Source organism: Rousettus aegyptiacus, unplaced genomic scaffold, assembly GCF_014176215.1.
Source record: "Rousettus aegyptiacus isolate mRouAeg1 unplaced genomic scaffold, mRouAeg1.p scaffold_m13_p_3, whole genome shotgun sequence".
In the NCBI taxonomy this organism is placed as follows: domain Eukaryota; kingdom Metazoa; phylum Chordata; class Mammalia; order Chiroptera; family Pteropodidae; genus Rousettus; species Rousettus aegyptiacus.
Window position 1 is genome coordinate 44,585,134 of NW_023416306.1, and position 22,910 is coordinate 44,608,043.

A 22,910-nucleotide genomic window follows, 5' to 3' on the forward strand; every position below is an offset into this window, starting at 1 on the left:
AATAAATAGGCTGTATTTTATATCTTGCATGATAATTATTTTGCTTCATTTTATTTTACATACAGTACAAGCTAATGAAGTTTCATTCCTTTTTCTACACCTTGAGTGTAGAGATTTTTATCTTGTTCTTTATTTTGTCCTCGCAGTAACTTAGAAATAAGGGACTAAAAACAAATTGTCTTTTAATTAAACAAACATGGATATCATTCTCTAGTGGCAGATTGCTACCACAATTTGCATGTTTGTTAAAGAAATGGATACCCCATGGTAATTAGTAGATACAGAGCAATGATCTGTGATGATGTATTCATCATTTTCTCATTACATGTAATGTCCAACACATCATAGCCACCATTTTTATTTTATCACTATCATTAATGCTTGGCCCACAGTCCCATTGTCATTTAATTCACTTAGAAATTATTTATTTTATTATCATTTTAAAATTATATGTTTAGTAAATTATCTGTGTAATAACATTTTCATCAATATTGCTTTAAAATCTGCATTTATGTAAGATAACAACAAAAATAGCAATAGTAATTATAATAAGATGTATTTGTTTTAAAAGCACTATTTTGTGCTAGTTGCTATGCTAGGAAATTTATATGTATTATCCTCAATATTCAGGTAGGTATTACTACCTCTCTTACAGATTAGGACATAGGGGTCAAGTTCTATGTACAAAATCACACATCGAATTTGAGTTATTTCTAAATTACAAGGTCTACTACACAGCTTTGTAGAAAGGCACCTCTGGCAAGAAAACCAAAGGGTAGCACAGGTTAAAAGTGTATAGTATGTTCTTATAGAAATGGTAAATGTCATGTATGGGCCAGGGAAACAGAGATGAAAGGATGGCCATCTTACCTGGAGACCAGCAGCTTCCCAATTCCATTGTAATGTCATCCAGGGCTACAAGTCCACAGTCCCAAAAACTTTTGCACAGGCTCATGAAAACCACCTGCAATTCAGAAAAATAAAACTATGAGTTCTGTTAACTGAATATGGGAAGCTCTTACAACTTGGGATTTACTTAGCACAATAGATGTATATAAACAAATGATGGACACCTCTTCATTGTCCATGTGAACAACAGATTACAGTGGCATCAGTAATGATTAACCATTTATATATGACCTTGGAATTACAGCTTTTATTTTTAAAGCAGAGTTAAGCTTATAATGATATATTGTGTATACCAATGGTGAATTAGTTTGTGTTCTTTAAAGAATCGAGAGAAGAAAGAAAGAAAGAAAGGGGTTAACTGGGTAGCAAAGGAAAACCCATCACGTTTTAAATATTTTCTCCAGATAACCCCCAAAGTGCATGATGCAAAGAGCTGATGGTATTCCAAGCATTTTTACAAACATTTCCAGTACAAACACTATTGATTTTTTGGAAATGATTTTCCGGCACTGTGCTTCATTCATATTATGAACAAAGTCCCAGTGATTTACCATCTGGGGACTTCTGTCCCATTTCAATAAAAAAAAAAAAAAAGAAAGAAAAAGAAAAAGAAACTATGTCCTTGAGATGGTATCACTAATAAAAGTCCCAAACACAGTTATTTTATCAGACCATTTTTTTTACTGTTGTATGTGAAGGAAAAACAAACTCATACCATAAATTATTAAATTCATGTGTAAGAGAGAGAGAAAAGTCTTGGACTTCTATCCATTAGGCAATTTTAAAGTCTACTTTTCATATATAAAATGAGCAAAGAGCACTTTAAAACATATTAGATTTTCACTGTACTTTGTGGTTTACAAAGCTGCTTCATGTGTATAACCTGTTTAATTAGGACAAAGTCATTCTGATTATGTTCGATCTCTCAAGTACAAATATTAACTAAAGACAAAGGAATATGTAACAAAAACTAAAACCAAATTATAAATAATGAAAACATTTCATTTTTGGGGTTCTAATACTCAATACATTATATCTTCAATTTGTGTTATTACTAGGATCCCTTTCTTCTTTGATGATCAGAGCCATCAGAATATAGAATTTATTTAAAAAGGAATTTTAGAATCATGTGACAGTTTACCAGTATGCAAATATAAATGTCTTAAGCCAAGATATTCAGCATAATTATTAATTGTAAAATGTATAATATTCATATTGGATTATATTCACATTGCTTGAAATTATAAAAAGGATAGTTTATATAACAATGTATAACTATATAAATTTACAAGGAACAAAATGTGTTGTTTCTTTTCACCTCTGTTAATTTTCTCATCTTTAGAGATTCTAGATTCTAGAAATTATCTGACCATGTAAAATATTCTGCTTGAAGAATTTATGACTGGGAACTGGCAAAGCAAAGGTCTGCGCCATCAGCCCTGAACGCAGGCTAATATTTTATTAGCAATTTTTATTTATTATTATATATGTGGCAGTGAAATGATTCACCATGTAAATCATTACCTGAATAAGACTCAGACATTTGGAGTGTAAATGTATTCTAAAGAGAAGAAACATTAACATGCTTTCATGTTTATTACAGCATTATTTTCTAATGACCATAACACTAAACAAATGAAACAACTCCAAAAATAGAGGAAATAAACTGTGTCACCACAATGTAAGAAATAGGCAGTCATTAGCTCTGATAGCATGTAAATATTATTTAGTAATGTAGAAAGATATTCCTCTCATAATGTTAAGTAAAAAAAAAAAGCTGGTTGTAATAAATAAAATGAGATAAAATTATATCTATTTCACCTAAAAGTATATTTTAAAAAACATTGAAACTTTGCCAAACTTATAACAATTATGTTAGGCTCATGAAATTAGGGGTATTAAAGAGAATTTCTCTTTGTTTTCTATACAGTCTATAATTTTGTTATATTTATAATTTTTTTAAAAAAAGAAAAAGGAATCAGGATATCTATAATTAATATGTAGGATAATGAATTTGTTTTTCTAGATTGGCATTGTTTATTATGATAGCTACTAGGATATGTGGCTATTTAACTTAAAATTAAATATTCATTTCTTCAGTCACACTAGTCTCATTTCAAGTGCTCAGTAGCCACATAGAGCTGTGGCCAACTGGAATGGACACAGCCAATACATACCATTTTCTCGGTGCAGAAAGTTTCATTGGATAGAACTTCCTGGCTCCTTTTGGACATTCCAAACAATCTGTGAACTGCCACAGTGGGTTATGCGAAATGTTAAAGATGTTCTAGAAACTGTTAGCTACTAAGTTGTTCCTATCTCAGAGTACTAGCCAGACCACATGTTGTCTGTCTGATAAAAAGTCCACAGTCAGTCAGCTACAGACTAGATTCAAACTGTTGGCCTCAGACCTAAAATCTATTTGGCAGGTGACTATCAGCATTCCAGCACACAAAAGAATCAAACAAAGATCAGTTTGTTTGATCTAACACATGGGATTTTCCACCCTGCTATTCATAATGCTGATAACGTAGGCTCCTATGCTTGTTACACCATCTTACATTGTAAGGGCTAATTGAAGTAGAGAGGTTACTTTAGGGTAGCTGGTGACAGAGTAAGCTGATGATGGGGCCTGGTTGACACAGGACAAAGGGAAAGGCAAACATCTTGGTCTGTTAAGAACTCTGTCCCTGGGTCCAGTAAAGAATGTGACAAGGATGGAATTGGCCAAAGTCTAAATATTTGAGGGTTATCCTCTTGTTTATTTATAGATCTTTGAAAAAAAAAATGTTTACTTCATTTTAGGCCATATTTCAAAAAAGTGGGGTATCTCTAAAGACTGGGGGAAAAAAATCTTAGGCAACTTGAATATATATTAATATCTATTTGAGAGGGGAGAGGAAGAGGTACAAAGTAAAATGACATCCCGTAGATAGGTATTCTTGATTTTGTGCAAAGCTCTTAAAAGTTAGGGGCAAATTAAATTTGCATAAATCAATTTGTTTCAGTGTACTAAAGGTTCCAGTTTTTAGGTACTAGTGATAGTTGACCACTTTTGTTTTGATAGAGAATATTCATTGTTGAAGAAACTTACCTAGACTAACTTTGGAAATACAAATAGGCAGAGACTGGAGAGCTATATAAACATATCTGCAAACAAATAATTTTAAGTATAGTCAAGTAAGGATCAACATTATTGCTTAACTTACTTTTTATCATCCTAAAAGTAGACATCATGCATGCTCATTTGTCTATAGCAGGGTCTTCCAACCTCAGCACTATTGATATTTGGGGCCAGATAATTCTTTGTTGTGGGAGACACCCTTATGCACTGTAAGATGTTTAAGGAGCACTGGTCTCTGCCCACTAGACACCAATATCATGCCCAAGTCAAGACAATCAATGATGTCTCTCCTCCAGATATAGCAAAATCTGGGGGTGGGGGGGGGGGGCCAGCAAAATCTCCTCTGGCTGAGAACCAGTGGTCAAGGGTGGTAGAAAACAGCTGTGCAGATTACGAAACTCCACTTACTAAATTCCTAGTCTGTGCCACCCCTGTGCTGGGCACGCTCAGATCTGTTACCTCGTTTTTGGATTCACTGTCAATTTCAACCTATTTATTCCGCCCAGTCAGAACAGGACAGTTGTTTCTGTTTTAAAAGCGGACTGGACTGATTTAGTTTTCTCTTCCTCTGCACATGACCGGGTGGTGGTTCTAATAGACAATAAAATATCCTAAAGCCCTGGAAATGAAAGGCAAAGAAGCAAAACATGCAAAGGAGATGCACTACCACTCGAACTGAATAATCATCCCCGAGATTATCAGGGCGTTTACTGCTCCAATTTCCTGTTTCAGAAAACTCAACATTGCTGAAAGGCAATAGAAGCTCTTCTTTGTTTTCATTTAAAAAAATTATCTACTCCCTCAAAACAACATAATGACAGGTAGCAGCAGATCCTAAAAGGTAACCAAGCAAACTTTCCTCAGAGCATACAATTTTAATTCTCTTCTAACAGGGGAAGCGTTGGAGTTGAGAGAGGGTCTCCATAGAAACCCAAGTACATGGCTGTGTTAGTCAGAGGGGCTAACTTGCCCCGAGACCTGTAAAAGTCCATGAAAGTTCGCAGTTAAAGCATCAAGGAAAAAAAAAAAAAACAGAGAAACCGATATGTCAGGAACTTATTTTTCCAAACCAGGTCAGTTGGATTTTTTTTTTTTAATTAGAGTCACTGATTTTAATTTTATGAAGTCTCATAGTTTAAGGGCTTCCCAACACATTGAATAGGATTTTGCTGAGGGAAGGAGGAAACCAAGCTTTTGCAGGGAGCTGTGGAATACACAACCACGAAATTTTGTTGTGCAGTTAAAAAAGACTGTCTGCATTAAAGAACTAAACATTGGCTATATTAATTGGTTTTTCACTGTCTTTTTTTTTTTTTTAAACTGTCTTTTAAAGTAGTTTCCATAGTCTGCTGGATAGACACAGTTGTCCAGGTCATTGGGTTAGTTCACCACCTACTTTACCAACTGAAAAGCCCTGGTTAGGCCTATAATTAGTATGTGAATGATAGTTTCCAGAAATGACCTTCTGTCTTCACGCAGGAACACTTCAATTCTATGCCAACAATACCATAAATTACCCATGTTCACAAAACTCACCCAAGTAGGCTCCTGTTATAAGGGGTGGACCTCAACAATTTATCAGAGGGTCGATTCTGGGTTAAATTTAACTTTTCTTCTGATGAGGTTAAAATCCTTTGAAATCACTTGTACAGATAAATTTGGATATGGCAACTACAGAGTTGGTGAAATAATTATTCACAAAATTACTATAATCCAGTCAGTGAAATTTCAGAGCCTTTCATTAAGATGCTTTTGACACCATTGCAGAATATACTATATAATGAAATTGCATTCGTTTAACTGTTTACCAGCAGTTGCAACAGAATTTTAAAAATACAAAAATGCAAAGTAAAACAAAACGAAAATTTCCAATATTAAGACTCTGGGCTAAAGGGTCAAGATTTTCACAAATCCCTAAAGACGGGCCAAGTGGAACTTTATCTAGAAAAATGAGTATGGGAATTTAGCATTTTTAGAGTCACAGCCATGTTTTGGGAAAGAGTTGCTAAATTGTAGCACGATGCCTCCTGCAGATACTAAACTTAGTCTTCATATCCAACAAAAGGCGGAATGACATGTTTTTAAATAAGTCTTTAGCTTACCAATACTTTTTTTTTCTTAAGAGATCCATCTGTTTTGTTTTTTCTCTTTTTGAAGTATCATCTGATTTAATTCAACTTTTGGCTTTGACAAACAACAAAGATTGAGCAACTTCCAGCTTCTCTGAGCATGACTCTTTCTGCTCACAGGAGCCTTGCATTCTGGGGTAGAGGGCATGTTGTGGTAGAATTGCAGATCCACAGGCAGTTTTTCATTGCTATTTTGTTGGTTAATATCCAGATTAGTATTTAGTTACTATCCAGATCTCTCAACTCACTGATTTCAGAAATCTGCATTAGTTTTAGATTTTTTTGGTCACTATAAAGAGAGGGCAGATTCCAGAAGAAATCTCAGAATCAGTCGTTTTTTAAAAAAAAAATGAGGAATGAGGAAAAGGCCCAGAGACATTGTGCTCGAGGTCACACAACAGCCAGCTGTGTGTCCAGACATGAAATATCACACACCGAATCTCTGATGAAGCGTATTTCATTATACCAAACTACTCATTTTCTCTTTCTGCTTTAGGTATTTCAAAATATGATTCTGAAAGGCTTAAAACTCCTCAATGAAGAGCAGTGGACCATACATTTCTTTGATCTGTGTTTACAACCAGTTTTCTATCTTTTTGTCTTATGTCTGTTTATAAAGAGTTTTGGTCACCTGATACCAGAACCTGAATCTTACATAGATCATGGCTAAATTTCAGGACTAGTAAATGCTGAAACCTCTTCTCTCAGTCAGTAATTCCTCCTCCACATAGCAAGTGTGCCCTCACCTCAGTGATGTCCTTCTTTCTATTAGTTGATTATCTTATCTCCCACTCCACACTGAAAATTTAGGCCGATAGGAAAGAATCCCTTCAGGTCCCCACATCCATACCTACGATCCTATCTGCAATTGCACCCATTTTCCCTTCTTTACCTTTCTTGGGGGGAGCTAGTTCTGTCTGCCAAATTTGTGCTCTTCTCATTGTGAGACACAGATACATAATCCCACACAATTAATACTGAGGATCCTAATGAAAAATAAATGTGAAAAGCCTCTGAAAAAAAGGAGCATTAAACAAAGATAATATCATTTGTAGTGTTTTAAGAGTCTAATTCTACACCCTAATAATGAGAATGTTATTACGTATAAAATCCCATAAACCTTTCATCATCACTGAAGGAAATTAGATGTGAATACCTTCCTTCCTAGTTTTCATATACTCTCCACAGGAGGCAGTTGACCTGAGAAAAACAATGTTGGGTGTACATACAGGGTGGTTTATCTCTGGCCTACCTCCCTTAGGGAAGATCCCTGGCCAAATACTTTCCTGACCAATGTAATATAATGTGACATAATGTAATGTAATGAAGTGTAATGACCAATTTAATTGTCAAGTCCAAGGATGGACATCATAATACAGAGCTATTGTTGTGGTTCATTTGAATGGAGATATAAAAATGTCAGTCATCTCAGAAGATATGGGAGAATGCATCAATAACAAGCAGAAATAGAAGAATCTAGGTCTTAGCCTTGATTCTCAAGGGCTTGCCCCTGCTCTGGATGAATTTCTTCTGGGTCAGGAAAAGACAACAGACATGTTAGCAGTGCATTGCTAATACTCAAACAGGAATATTGACTTTTCTGTACGCATGTCTGAGACATAGACAGTTGTTGGCCTTATTTTCATTGATTCCCAAAGCAAAGTGTAGATCCTTGACTTGATAAAATGCTGTGGCTAAATCTTACCTAACACTAAACTCTTTTTAGCTATGTCACAACTTATTTAACCAGCACTTACTGATAGATAACTGGGCAGTTTCCAATTGCTCAATATTGCAAATATTGCTGTGATAAATATTGGTAGCTAAATCTTTGTGCATAACTAGGATTGTTTTCTTATGATAAACCCCAGAAGTACAATTGTTATGCCAAAAAGCGTGCATATTTAGGGGCTTTCTTTTTGATACATGTAATTGAACTGTCATTCAGAAATATTATATCAGTTTCCCTCATATTAATGATTATGTATTTCCTTGCACCTTCACCTCTCAAGGGTAGTGTTTTATATCTATATAAAATATACATTATATAAATTTAAATATTCATATATAACTCATATATGTACATACATATGTATTATATATATGCATTTTTTGGTCCAAAGTGAAAGATTTATTAATTGATAGACAGAATACAGTGTACAGTATAAAATCATACTCTAGAGTATTATATCTTAAAATACTTTTATTCATTTGACAGGCAAAAGTGCTAATTTATTATATTTTTAAATTTTTGATTATAAATGAGGTTAAATATGCTTGTACACTTATTTTCTAGTAGTACTTTTTTCTGATTTGCCTAATATATGTAACCATTGCCCACTTTCCTATTGCTTAGTTTACCTTTTGCTTATTGATTTATTAGAGTAAATTTATATATTAATTGTATTAAGTTTGTCATATGTGTTGCAAACTTTTTTCTGGTTTGACGCTTGCCTTTCAGATATGTTTACTAGGGAATCCTTATTTGGAGAATGAAACTATGGGAGAAGCAAGTGTCTTGGTTTGAAGATTAAGATGAAATAGGCAGGCCACAAATAGTAATGCATCCTTGAGCATTTTTTAGTTATATATGTAACCTGACATTGAACAGAAAATAGAAGCTCATCCCTATCAGTGGTATTGTGGGAGAAGCCAGGGAGGTAGCTTGTGGACTGTAGAGAGACTTCTGCTAGAGGTAGATGTTGAAAAAAATAAAGCAGAAAACAATCAGAGAAAATCCTACAAGAGAAGAAGAAAAAGATAAGAATATTTATGCAGAAGAAAATAAGGTATTCTTCCCTGAGTGAAAGTGGTGAATATTAATGTGTGAATTGTCAATGTCCAAGTAAGTGACTTAAGCTTATAGTTACCTGGTCTATGCACTCAGAAATACTTACCTGGTTTATGAGCTCAGAAAACCAGAGGATCCCTAGAAAATTTCAATGTGAATATCAAAAAACAATGTTGCCTCATTCAAAAACCTTGGAAAAAGGATCCCTAAAAATGCAGGCATTTTAAGGCTGTGAAATACTCGCATGATGAGGAATTTGGAAGTGTGGTAGGAGGTAGTGTTTTCAGGTTCATAAACCACCATTGGAATAAATATTTGCTTAATTAAGCTTATTTATAAAACTATGGGGAAAGAATGCCAATTCTGTCTTGTTAGGTATGTCTATAGTGCAGCGAGGACAAATGTGGCAATCTGGCAATATTCCATGAATTAATTCCTCTGGAAAGTCATGGGAGAATGCACCAACATAAACACTACCCTAGTTAGTGCAGGCTGTTTGTTCACAACTACCAGTTGTGCTAATCAGTCTTTCCATAAACTGACATAAGTTGATATGCAGAAGTCCTCAACAAATACCCAAAGGGAAATGAAAAATAACAAAAACCAAAGTATCTCAATCCTGCCTTACTCACGTTTAAAGAAATTTAGAAACCCTGGACTGGCAGTAGATACTAAGTGTAACTTGAAGAACTCAAGAGCAGGCTCCTTTTCCATACTTAGTCCCTCCATTTGATTTCACATGAAAACTTATTCCACTTAGTGTAATTTTCCGTGCTCTGTGTATGAAACCACTCTAATCTATTCTATAATGCGCTGACTACCTGGTCAGTAATTAATGATCTTGCTAGTTCTACTTTGCACTCAGTTGCCCTACTTTAATTACACTAGGGCATTAGTGTCCTTCAGCAGCCCTTTCCCAGTCTTCCCAGACATCATGAAATGTGAAAAGTTTATCTCCTCTCATGTATCTTGTGTATACATTGGTTCCTTGATCCCTTTACAGCCAGGTATCTGTTATTAAACAGCCACCTATTTATAAATATCTCCAGAAACTTACTAGACTTTCACTTCTATTTGATGAACTTCTAAGTACTGCCTTTTAAAATTTCAGAATCCTAGATATTTTACATCTAGTTGCATTTTCATTATTAAAGGGCAAGGTTAAAAGGAAGATTTTTAAATGCAGAAATCCAAGTCATAGACTTATATTTCATTGATCTCTCTCTCTCTCTCTCTCTCTCTCTCTCTCTCTCTCTCTCTCTCTCTCTCTCTCTCTCTTTCTTTTTGCTAAAAGGAGATTATTTTAAGGGGAAATAAACAGAAAAAGCTATCCACAAGGACAGTGCTGCATAATATTAAAAGACAGTTCCTGATATTAGAGTGCCTGAAAATAAAATGGGAAGTAGAAGAGATTTAGCAGGTATCTTAAAACAGGTCCTTATTTCATAGAGAGGTAACATACATTCTGATCTGCATATTTAATTCAGGAGTCAAGACTTCAAGCCACATCTTCCTTTTCCACACATAGAATCTTTTCTTATGCAAACCTCATTCTAACAAGTAAAACACAAGTTTATGACTTACAAAAGATTCAGAGGAAGGGGCACTTGAGATGGACTTTGAGAGAAGGATAGGATCTTCTCAGGCATGTTGATTCCTGCAGCAAGATCAATGGGATAAACCCTTTGAAGGAGCACTGGGCAAGGAAGGCAGAGGTCAGAAGGTGAGGATTTGAGGAATGAGAAACTGCACTGGAGCATAGATAGTCAATAAAGATTCATTTTTCAAGAAGTTTGAAGACTCCAGGAATGGGATAGGGTGGCGGCTTAAATGGGCACGAAGGTAAAAGGAAGGTTTGTTGTTCATTTGTGTGTGACCATCATATGGTGACAGTGTGCAAAGGACTAAAGAAGACTGAAGATTTAGAAGAGGAGGAATAATTTATGAAATAGTTCCCAGAGGAGGAAGGAAGTTGAGATCAAATGTATAGATGGATGAGTTGGTTTTGACTAAGAGCAAAGATAATCCTACTTCCTTTGTCAGATTCATCAGGAGACAGAGAGGCAAGTAAGGAAGGATTTAGAAAGGAACAGAACTGAAGGAGCTTGTGTTGAATGCCTTCATACTTTTGGGAGACGAACCCGTGAGGTCATATCCTAAGAATGAGGCAGGGAGAATCATGTTGGAAACTTGTGAGTGAGGATGGATCTGAACATCTGGGTGGGGCATGAGAAGGGAAATCAACTAGAGATGAATAAAAAGGCTTTCCCAGCAGCATGAAGGGAACAGAGGAGATTAGTCTGATTTTCTCCAGCTGTATGGAGAAACCCAGGTAAAAGAAGATGAAATGAGCTGCTGAGGGTTCCCAGGAGTTAAGCAGACCAAGCGGGAAGAAGCCAGAAGGAACTGGGGGTAGGGAGAGTGTGATGCAGAAGTGAGCTCATCCCTGACCACACGTGCAGAATGGAAGCTGGAAAAGCTGCGTTAGGGGACAGGGAAAGGATCAGAAAGTTCACCAGTCTTTGGGTATAGGAAAATGGCATGATGTAAGGGTGGGAAGTTTTTTCAAAAGAAGAATCACAATTTGGGTTTTAATAAGTATCATCATAAAAAGCCCCAAACCAGACTTGGCATATGTGTTGTCTATATGTATTCTTATATTCACACCAGCAGGATATTATTGCTTTTAAGTGTTCACACTGAACTTTCTTGCAGAACAAATTGCTCAGGTGCTGAGCCATAAGGGATTATGGTTTATATAACCCAAAGGTAGAAACATTTAATCTTCCTTCTTCCTTGAATGGGTTTATGTTATCCTTCCTTGCCATCAACACGTATTGATAGTTCAGTTCTCTTCCTTATCTATTTATTGAGCACCCACTTTATTTCAGAAATTATGTTCACATTAGAAACACAAAAATAAATAAGATCTTTGAATCCCTGCTCTCTAAAAAGAAGCTTACAGTCTGGTTAATGCAGACAGGCAGACAAGTAGACAACTTCAATATAATGCATTAAATACTATGATAGTAGAATGATGCTAAAAGGGGCTACATAAGACAAGAGTTTTGTGTCAAGTACTTTGAGGGAACTGCCACCTTAAACAGGATTCTTTAATGTAGAAGTTACCAGAGTTTCTAATACATTACTATGCATTGTGAATCCTTATGTGTGTATACAGAAGAACGGATATATAGCATACAAAATTTTCCCCAACTCATTTGACCACAGGACCCTTTTTCAATGGAACAACTCAAAAACTTTGTACTCAATGGGACATACCTTAAAAAGTGCTGACATAAGATTCTTGCTGAGTAAAAACAAAATGTATTTAAATTTTTTCAGACTGGCCATATGGGAGTTTTCTCCAAATCCATAAATGAGTTTTGAAACTTGATTTTTTAATTCTCTGAGTAAATATGTAGGCTTAGAAGAGTACACAATGAAGATTTTAGTGACTGCTGAGCCGATCATTAAGCCAGACCAGATGGAACAGAATGCCTGGTCATTCTCTCATTTATGGGCCATTTAACATTTTTTTCCAGAAGAAATATTTAATGAACACAATATTGAGTTTTTCTCTGTGCTTCAAATGAACAGATCACTTAAAGATCTTTGTTAAAGGGAAAGCTGGCTTCAGGTGGGGAGATATTGCAGGACCTAATACACCCGCTACAACCACCAAGCATAATGTTAAACTAAGGACTTAAATGAAGGTTAGTGTTTGTACTCCATCATGGGATTTCTGATGACTCTCTAGTCTCTCTTGACATTTGGCTTTTAATGAAAAGCATTTTGGAGTGAGTTGTTTCTCCTTATTATCCTCTCTAGTGTACTAAAGTCTCAAGGTAATTTGATTACCTGCTTTCCATTCAGTAATGTGCTGGGGAAAAATAGAACAAGAAAACCATTTCATGATTCTTGCCCTTTCCAAATGTTTCTAAAACACTGAAAATTTATTTTAGGCTGTTCATGATGGAGTAAAAGCAGCCATCTCATTAAGAAAATTTATTATTATTTAAATAAAGATTTAACTCTGACCTGATTTTTAATATAGAATACTTCACAGCAAAAATCAAGGTGTAGAAATATCCACATACTAAAGAGATGTTGCCTTAAAACCTTATGAACTTACACTCTCTCTCTCTTTCTCTCCCTCTCTTTCTCTTTCTCTCACACTCCTTTGTCAGCTATTTCTGATTAATGCTAACTATGTGCCAAGTATATGTTAAGAGCTTTACCCAATGCCATCTCATTTGATCTTCACCATAATCCTGTGAAGTAGGTACTACTAATATTTTCATTATGTTATGTATTATAATTGCATTGTAGTAAATACTATATAATGTATTAGTAATACATTATAATTATCATATTATTATATGTAATAATACATAATGTCAATTATATATTATGATGTTAGTTATATTAAGGTCCATTACACCTCAATTAAAAAAACTAAGATTGCAAAGCCAGAAATTGGTAGAAATAAGATTTCAAACCAGAGTCTCCTATGTCTATACTGTCTCTGAGATGATGAAGAAGAGACCTAGGATGCCAGGGAATCCTAACCTATTCTGGGGAGTGGGGCCAGAGAAGGATTCTCTGTGGAAGAGAAATTTAAGCCATGGCTGAATTAAGAAAAGTCTAGGTAGAGGAAACAGGGTGCAATAACCTAAGGTAAAGGAGAGTGGGATGTGTTCCAGGAACTGATTGTGCAGTGAGATTAGAATGGAGAGAGCAAGAGGCAAAGCTGGAGACGGGACCAATGTCAGAGCACGCAGAGCCCTTTCCCTAAGTGCAACAGGAAGCACAGGGTTCTCTTCCTCCTGAGAACTTCGTTGCCCAGGGAGCACAGATTGGAGGGGAGCAGAGTGGATCACAGGTGGGGGTGGTTTTTAATTTCAATTTCCAGAATCAACTTCAGACCAATGTTTCTCATCCAAGGATGGTGTGGCACCTCTGGCCATTTGTAAATGTGTGGCAATAATTTAGGATTGTGCAGTAATTATAGATGTTAAAACTCCAATAATGTGAGGGCATTGTCCCCCATAACTGTTCCCCATAAAGGCAGAACTGTCCTCCTCCAAATGCCAAGGGAGTTCACACTGGGAAATCCAGCCATTGGCAAGGTGAAAAGTCTTCACTGTAGGAACATAAATGTTATAAGCCACGACAATGCAAAAGCAGTTGTATAGCCGAGACACTTTGAGAAGTGGAGGGGACCAAAGAAGTAGAGGGAAATGTAGGAGTGAAAACTCATTCCTGTTACTTAGTGGGGTATTAAGAGATACTACCTAAAGTTTATGGATCCAAAGATAAGTCATTAAGTGGATTGAAGTTACAAAGGGAACTGAGGGAAAAGTAAAAAATAAAAGTACAACTAAAAATTGTGAGGAGAGAAAAAAGGAGAATAAATGGTATAAATAAGCTATATTCCTTATCTTTCATAGCAGGGAGTCAGCAAATACTGTTAAGTTTACTGAATCAAGAAATGGAGATGGAAATATAATATTTGAAATTATAGAGGAACCCAGCAGAAAATCAAGGAGAAAACCATTAGAAAAAGTTCAGAGGTAGGGAGTGTGGCTTTTCATTTTATCCCTTCTCTGAAAGACTGTATGTTATTTCTAACTGTGTATGTTACATAAGTCAGTGAACTTTAGTTTCCTGCCTTAATGTGCGCTTCTATGGTTGACATCAAATGGCCTCTCACTCTCTGAGGAGTTGGTTTTCTTTAGAAGAAACCTGCCAAAACTACAGGCCACTTTCAGACATATGTCCAGAGTTTTGCAGTGTTGAACTCTACCATCTCCTCATTGGCACTGGGGCCAAATCCATGACTAGTTCCTTCCAAGGCTATAAGACCTTTCCTGCCCCAACTGGGTCTCTACCCATTTTTCCTTAAGTGTTTTGGGGAGGAAGCATGCAGTTGCTGGGAAAGTGAGAGGTCAGGCGAAGAAGATATAGGCAATTCTCTGTAGCACTCATATTTGCTGGGGGACTTCCTGCCATTCCATTGGAGTCAGGTAAGAGCAGGGACTCGCTCTAAAGAAGTGGCAGTTTTCTAAACAACCCAAGTGTTTGTGAGTAGAGGACATGGAGGGAGAGGGTAGAGTGGGGTGGATGGGGACAGAAGTTAGAATCCAGCATGCTCTGGTCCTTAGCGCTCCAGCTCAGTGGGGCTTCTATTTGTCACTCTTTTTTTACATGTCCGGTTGGTAGAACCGTTTCTCTATTTTCCTGTAAAGCTCTCTATGAGACAGGGAGATTGTATGTTGTTAGTTTCTTGCATATCTGTACCTGAATTTTCTGTCATCAGTGATCTCCTTTTCAGGGGTAGGATCTGAGTCTCATTCATATTTATATCCCCTGCACTGAGCATATACCTAATCTATGCTGGTTGAATAAAGGAATAAATGAATGAATGAATGAAGGAAGGAAGGAATAAACAAATGAAAGCCAAATTAATGAGTGAAATGTTTATTATATCCTCCCCTCCCTTTTAAAAACATTAACAAAATAGGGTATGGAGTACAACAAAAATTCCATTAATTTTTGATGCATCCCTGGTTTTGTGGTGCAAGTCTGTGTGTGTGTGTGTGTGTGTGTGTGTGTGTGTGTGTGTGTGTGTGTGAATTATAGCTTCAAACTAGAGTTTAGCTGTTGAGCTTGGACTGTTTGCATATTCTCTGTCTTTGGACTATTCTCAGGGAACCTAAGAAATAAACAATAAGCAAAGTCCCTAGGTGGCCATGATTCTGCGACACAGAAAACTGAAAAGAACTGAAGGATACAATCGTGCATGGCTGGGGATAGTGTGTGGGGGTGGGGCTGTCAGCTTGAACAAAAGAAAATAACACAGCACCAATTGAAAATAATTAAACAGAAATTCACTAATCCAGTCCAACAACTACAAATGAACAAAGGATTGTGCTAGTTCTACTTTACCTTGGTAGGCATGGGCTTCTTAAAGGAGATTTCCGCTTGCATCCAAACGCCCCGGGGTGACTCTAGCACAGACCAGACCTTCTCTTGGACCACATGGTTCTCTTCAAATATATAAACGGCTAGGGTGTCACTCATTTTCAAAAACCCATAGATGGCGTAATAAAAACGTAGACAATACTGTAAGTTTCCTGGCAGGGAGGGACCGTAGAGCCTTCCAATGTAGCCAGGCTGAGATGTAAACTTTGTGTTGGCCAGCATGTAATACCCTAAGAACAGGACAAAGCATTCCATGTATCAGTAACGAAAACTTAAAAAATCTAGCCCAGCTTGTCAAGTGGGAAAATTTGGGTAAAGTAGAATTTGTCAAAAGACTATTTTTTTCACCGACTTTAAATGATAAAGCATTTTATAATATGTAGTTTAATGATAGAATATACCACCTATGTGATTCCATTGCCAATAAATCTCCAATTCTAACTAAACTTCATAAACATGTATAGATTTCCAACTGCATATGCCCAGATTCTGGTCATCAATTAAAACTTATACTTTTCGTGACTGTGGGTCAAGCAGCTGACTTAGACTGAGTGTCCAGTACTGAGTCACAGTGAACATAAGGCCCAGGGCTGATTTTTCTTTCTTATCTCTGCAGTGACCAGTGGAGATGGAGAGACTGATTACAGACGGGCCTGGCAGCCCTGCAGGGAAGAGAGATTTGCATGCTTGGGCAGAGCTTTGTACTCTCTTGGTCATATGCTAAACTTGCTCCTGAAGAGTAGATTTTTAATCACATCCACCAGGTGCTAAAGTTCTGTATTCTTCACTTATTTCTTTTAAATAACATAAAGAAAAATAAAATCAAGAACTTCCCCTCCCACCTGCTCCACCAACCCCATGGTAAACTTAAAACAGATCTATGTACCTTAGAAAGCCTGAGAGGAAAAGAAAAAAAATAACACAGTAAGTCCTCATCTGATGTCATCAATAAGTTCTGAAACTTCAAGTGAACTGACATATAGTAAAACCAATTTTAACATCAGCTAATTAACCTAAATAAGAGTTAAAGTCCTATGACATCTAATTGGCATTTTAACGAAAACTTGTTGAATGAAAGAATGTTATCGGAGGACCTGTTGGGTGTCTCAGTTTTTGCTATATAATTTAGTTTTATCCAATTACTTAACTCATCTGGCACAAGTTCTTTGGTTTTTTTTCACATGAGTGGTATTATGGACCAAATTCTGTATACCACCACCCCCACCCTGCCCCACCACCAACTGCATGTGTTGAAGTCCTAAGCCCCCTTGTGACTATATTTGGAGACAGGACCTTCAAGGAGATAATTGAAGTTAAATGAGATTAAGAGTGGAGCCTTAATGCTATAGGATTGGTGTCTTTATAAAAAGAGAAAGAGACACCAAGAGCTCTCTCTCCACATGTACACACAGAGGAAATGTCACATGAGAGCATACTGAAAAGGCTCTATCTACAAGCCAGGAAGAAAGGTCTCACAAGTAACCAATTCCTGTGGCACCTTGACCTAGGACTTCCCAGTTTCCAGAACTGTAAGAAAATTTATTTCTTTCATTCAAGTCACCCAGTCTGTGGTATTTTGTTGTCAGCCAGAGCAGACTAATACCAGTGGCCACAAAATAGCCAGAAGAATCTTTTTGGAATCTAAATTTAACCCCTCTCTTCCCTGCTTTAAATCTTTCAATGGCTTCTCATTTCCTTTAAAATAAAATCTCAAATGCTTACTTTGGTCTGCTACACCCATGACCTATCTCTCTCTCTAACTTTATTTTCCTCTCTTCTCCTCCCCATGGTGCAGACACACTAACCTTTCAATTCCTTGAAGTGTCCAGCTCTTTCCAAACTCAAAGCCTTCACCGATGCTGCTTCCTCTGCCTGGATGGCTCCCACTCTCCCAGATAATATCTACTTTCCTCAAAAGGGGATTCCCTGAATCCTCGACCAACATTAGGTTCTTTCCTCTATTCTCTCTCAGAGCTCATTTTTCTTATAGCACTTATCACAACTGTAATTATGAGTTTATTTGTATATGTATTTGTTTATTGTTGATCTTGTCCATTGAAATGACTGTGACCTAGAGAGGACAGGTTTCAAACCTGACTTGTTCCTTATTGTATCTCCCAGGAGTTAATTTGGCCAAGGTCAGAAATAGGGCCTGTATTTCTACAAGTTAAGCAGCCTCTAAGAAAAGAATACAAAACTACAGGTATAATATTGCAAAGGCCCCTTTCAAGGCTTTTCCCACAACCTGTGCAAAGGAGGAGCCTTGAAACCTAAGCTTAATCAGCTTTCTGGTAAATCTGCCCCTGTGCCCAAGGTATAAGTAATTGTCGAATAAATAAAGGAAGCACTAACTCCTTGAGAGCCAACTCTTTCCACCAGTTTCTACTGGAGTGAGTTTCACAAAGGAGGTCGTTAAAGCAATAGGTAATCCTTATACGGTGAGCTCAAACTGGTTTCTAAGAGTTCTTTATAGATATATCTATCAAGTGTCTGCCTAACATTTCCACTAGCTTTTATTTTCTCACAAAATATTTTTTATTGTAGTAAAATACACATAGCATGAAATTTATCATTTTAACCATTTTCAAGTGTATGATTCAGTGGCATCTAGTACATTCACTGTGCTGTACAACCACCACCACTATCTAGTTCCAAAACATTTCATCACCCCAAAAGGAAATTCTATATCCATTAAACAGTAACTCCCCCTTTCCCCCTCCCCAGACCCTGGCAACCACTAATCTTTCTATCTCTATGGATTTGCCAATTCTGGATATTTCATATAATAGGATTCTAATAGCTTTTTTAGAGGTACTTCTCTATGTAAAGTGAAGAGGAAGATAATTTCCAAAGGCTTGACTATTTAATTAATTGGGAAATACTTTTGCTAGCCCAGCAACCTGAATTCCAGTTTTAAAAAATAGTCAAACACAAGATTACCAATTGTCCTTGCTTCTTTACAGCTACCTTTTTTTTTTTTTTTTTTTTTAAAGTTGGCGTCTGGTGGTGGAGTAAAGAGAGCTAATGAAGCATGAACACCAACTCCCTTTCCTCCCCCAGTGTCCCACGAGGACAGATTCCTGATTTACCTAAGCCGGAAGTGTGGTCACCAGCCCGGTACATGTTTGGTTTTACTTTCACTCGAGTCCAGCCTGGACCATCTTTATCTTGGTAAAACTTGCAGAGATCTTCCTCAAAATTGCAGCTTGCTTCTAAGGCACTGAAAGGAAGTTCTGAGCAAAGGAAAACCAAAGTTAAGAGAGCCAAACCCAAAGATCTCAAAGGACTACATCGACTGATTGACAAAGAGGTACACATTTGTACCAGGAGAGACCAAAGAAGTAAAACACAACAAAGTACTTTTTACCCTAATGGCATGCTGACAGGTTAGCATTAAATTAAAGTTTCAGCATGACAGGAAAATTGTTCTTTTTTCTCCCTAAAGGAATGGAAGGAAGAAGCTCTGTTCACATTCTATATAAAAATAAAGTACCAGACTTCAAAAGAAATTTCCTTTCGTGCTATAAAAACTGAGAGCATTTATCCACATATTTTTTCACAATTCGAAATCCATTCATAATTTTTTTTTAAAAAAAAAAGAGAAAAGGTGGGGATTTTAAGGAATTCTTTGTGTCCTTCTAAGATAGGTATCTTAGAAATAATATTGTCCAGAAATATATTTTTTTTTTTGGCGATCAGTCTCTGTCTGAAGCACAGCCACTATTTATCATGGACACTAGTAGTAGAAGCTGATCTGCTGGAAGAAAATCATTACTTAATATAAACCATGCTGTCCAAAAAGACACACCAACCCTGTCACCTATACTGCTATTATTTTGTCTTCTGCTAAGTTCCAGTATCATTTTACCTTGGTCTATAAATATCACCTCATCCCAGGAATGAAATATGTAAGTAATACTTCTGTTCTTTTCAGAATGAGTTGGTCCTATTAACAGTGACTGTGAACCTCACTCTTCAGGTTGCCTTCTGAGCCCAGAGAAGATGTGAACTAAAGTTTGGGACACATTCGATGTAGCTAATTGGGATCTTATTCTGCATGCTGACATACACTGGTCTAACCTTTTAAAAAGAGAGAATGGGTGCTGTTTTGAATAACCGGAAAGTTAATTTTAGAGAAACATTTACATTCTAGGAGCAGTGATCTGATGAAATGGAGTTGTTTGGGGACAAAGACTCAGTATATTCTCAATTTATCAATTTTCCAAGCAAAAAAAAAAAATTCTAGAAGACTTAGGAGCTGGCTGAGATTAAGGGAGATGAAAGAGGAATGACAACCAAATGCTGCAAGGGATTCGAGGTTCAACCTTTGTCTAGGAAAACAAACAGCTATAAACTACATGATTGGGGCCATTGGTAAATTAGTTCAGTTGACAATATTGGACTATAGTTTAGTTGATAATATTCTTTCAGTGTCAAATGTCTTGAACCTTATAATTATGTTGAAGAATGTGTTTGGTTTTAGAAAACACACACTGATGAATTTAGGGGTTAAAGGGGCATCATGTCTGCAACCTACTTTTAAATGGTCGATAAAAAGGAAATGGAATAATGTTAACAAGTTGCAAATATGAGTGAGGAGCATATGGGAGTTCTTGATAGTATTCTTGAGATTTTTTTTCCGAGTTTGAGATGGTACAAATAGAGTTCTAAAAACATGAAACTAGAAGGAAAACAAAAAAAAAGTAAGTGATTAACAGTACATTACAAAGAATAGGAAGACAATGTTCCTGTGTGACCGGAACCTGACCATGTTGCAGATGATAAGCCCTGGCAAGGGTACAAGGAGAGCATCCTGATGAACTGGACAGGAGACAAGGAAATAAAGAGGATTCTCAGCTCTACGTCTGGCAGATGAGCCCACACGCTGCTCTCCCTGACTCTGTCAGCATCGGGAAGTATTTTTAGGCCATAAAGAGAAAGTATTTCAAAAATGAATATGAAATTCTACAAACAAACATCCTTTGACATCCCCCATGAAGTTGTGATGCCATGGGAAACTCCATGACAGTGTTCAGTCTTAGTCACCCCTCTTCCACCTCATAATGAAAAAACAGATGACAATTCAAAATCCGCAGATGCCATCCAGCTCAGAAAATGGTGTGGTCCTCCACAAATCCATGCTCAATGGTAGAACAGTGGTATATATATCAGAAATATATACCAGGGGATATACCCATGGGTGGCCACAGGAGAACCATAACCCATTTATTAGGTGTGTAGGAGATGGTGAGAGGTGGTATTAAAACTTGAAAGTAAACAAAGATCAGATCTCTCCATGATGAACTGAGTTGTACAGAAAAGACTTTCCCCAAAATGAGATTATATTGTTTTGTTAAATAGCTAGTCCTAAAAATGGATTTGTCTGGGGTCTTGAGAAGGTCTGATGAAAAGAAAATCCCAAAATCATTATCTCAGATCCTAAATCTTTTTTACTCACAAAGCTTCTTTTACCATGAGATAGTCTCTAATTCTTGAAGGTGGGGCCAGAGGAACTGTTTGTGGCCCAACATGAGCTCCTCAGAGATCTAAGGTGGCTGGAAATCCTTCAGGCTTGTTTCAGAAGCACGGGTCAAGTGGTGATCACAATTGAACTACTGAGGAGTGTTAATGACATATTTGAAGCATAAGAAGGAATCAGGCAGCTGGAAACCTCAAGCAGTAGCTCATTATTAAAAAAAAAAAAAAGTTCCTTTGAGCAAGGTACCAAAAAGCTTTATAATGTAAGATTTAGCTTATTACTTTCTTTCTGACATTTAAACTTTTTAGAAATGAAGGGCTCTGAAGATAATCTAATCAGATAGAGGGTACTGCAGTTTGAGAAGAACTAGTGGGAGCAGTTTTCATCTTTTCCTCTGCTCTGTGGAGTTCATGGAGATGAACTCAGTATCAATCCTAGAGATCTAAGAAGGCTCATCAGCCTCTGTGGTGCTAGAGAAGTTTGGGGTACTGTGTGCTTTTTAGGCTGTTAAGCTTGCACAGTTTTAGTTTAGCATGAGCCAACCTAAAAACAGGCTGAAACAACTCAAAGTTGGCTTGGGGAAGAGACTGAGTGGGACCTGGCACCACACCAAGGAATCATGATGCAACAGAGGCTGGGCCACTGACTAGGCTATGTTGATGCTTGAGGGCCTTTGAGCTTAGGAAGGCTATGGCAACCTTTGCTGTAACCAAGGCAACAATTGGAGCCAGGTTTCCAATTGAACAAGAAGTCTGGGCAGTATGTTATTGATGAGTGGTCAAGATTGGGATTTAGGCCCAGGTAGACATCTTTTGAGATCAGATCAATGAGTGTCAGGCTCCTCCCAGTCTCTGGCCTAGATACAGGATGGACCCAAACTCAGAGAAGAAGTTAGGTCTACACAGGGTAGAGCGGTGAAGCTCTGTTTGGGGTTGGGCAGTAAGGCAAGATTCCTAGAAGTGGATAGAAACATCTACTAAGCATTTAAGGATTTACAGCCTGAAAAGAGAGCTTATTCCTAATATTTAGACTCTAGGCCAAACATGGTGGTGGAAGGGAGGGATTTTATGGGTGGAAAAGGCTTAAAAAGGTAAGTGCTAGAACTCAGAGTAGGGGTAGTGGGGCAGTCTCACTATCCTCTGGAGTATCCTGGGGAAATAATCAGGGAGTGACACGACACTGGTGTTTAACACTTGTGACTCTGTGATCAGTCTCAGGTTGAATAAAGTTTATTAATTCTAATCCCAAACAGATGGTAGGAACAATAGGAATGAAATGCTTCATGTGTTGAAATAATTCCTGTCTTGATCTATTACAGAGATGAGAGAAGATGCTAGGTCCAGCTGGGAAAAGCAGAGACAACAAGTCTGGAACTAACCAAGATAAAGAAAAGAATGTTGGCACCTGTTATAGAACAGAAGGGCATAAACTATTTGTGAAATGTAAGACGAAGTATGAAAACTAAAGAGCTCAGCTTCTAAGACTCAGAAT

At 37.0% G+C, this 22,910-nt stretch overlaps 1 protein-coding gene across 2 annotated transcripts in view; it reads right to left on the reverse strand.

Annotated features, from left to right (window-relative positions):
* The window catches only part of MAMDC2 (MAM domain containing 2), a 120,756-nt gene that overhangs the window by 20,235 nt on the left and 77,611 nt on the right, over positions 1 to 22,910 (reverse strand). For both annotated transcript variants that reach the window (XR_001595703.2, XM_016135523.2), the window contains exons 8-10: positions 19,030 to 19,173; positions 15,905 to 16,170; positions 871 to 964 (exon numbers count right to left, since the gene is read on the reverse strand). Coding sequence is in view for 1 of the 2 variants with exons in the window: in XM_016135523.2 (XP_015991009.2) it covers positions 871 to 964; positions 15,905 to 16,170; positions 19,030 to 19,173 (504 nt within the window). In the remaining variant the exon portion in view is untranslated. The remainder of the gene's footprint in view (positions 1 to 870; positions 965 to 15,904; positions 16,171 to 19,029; positions 19,174 to 22,910) is intronic.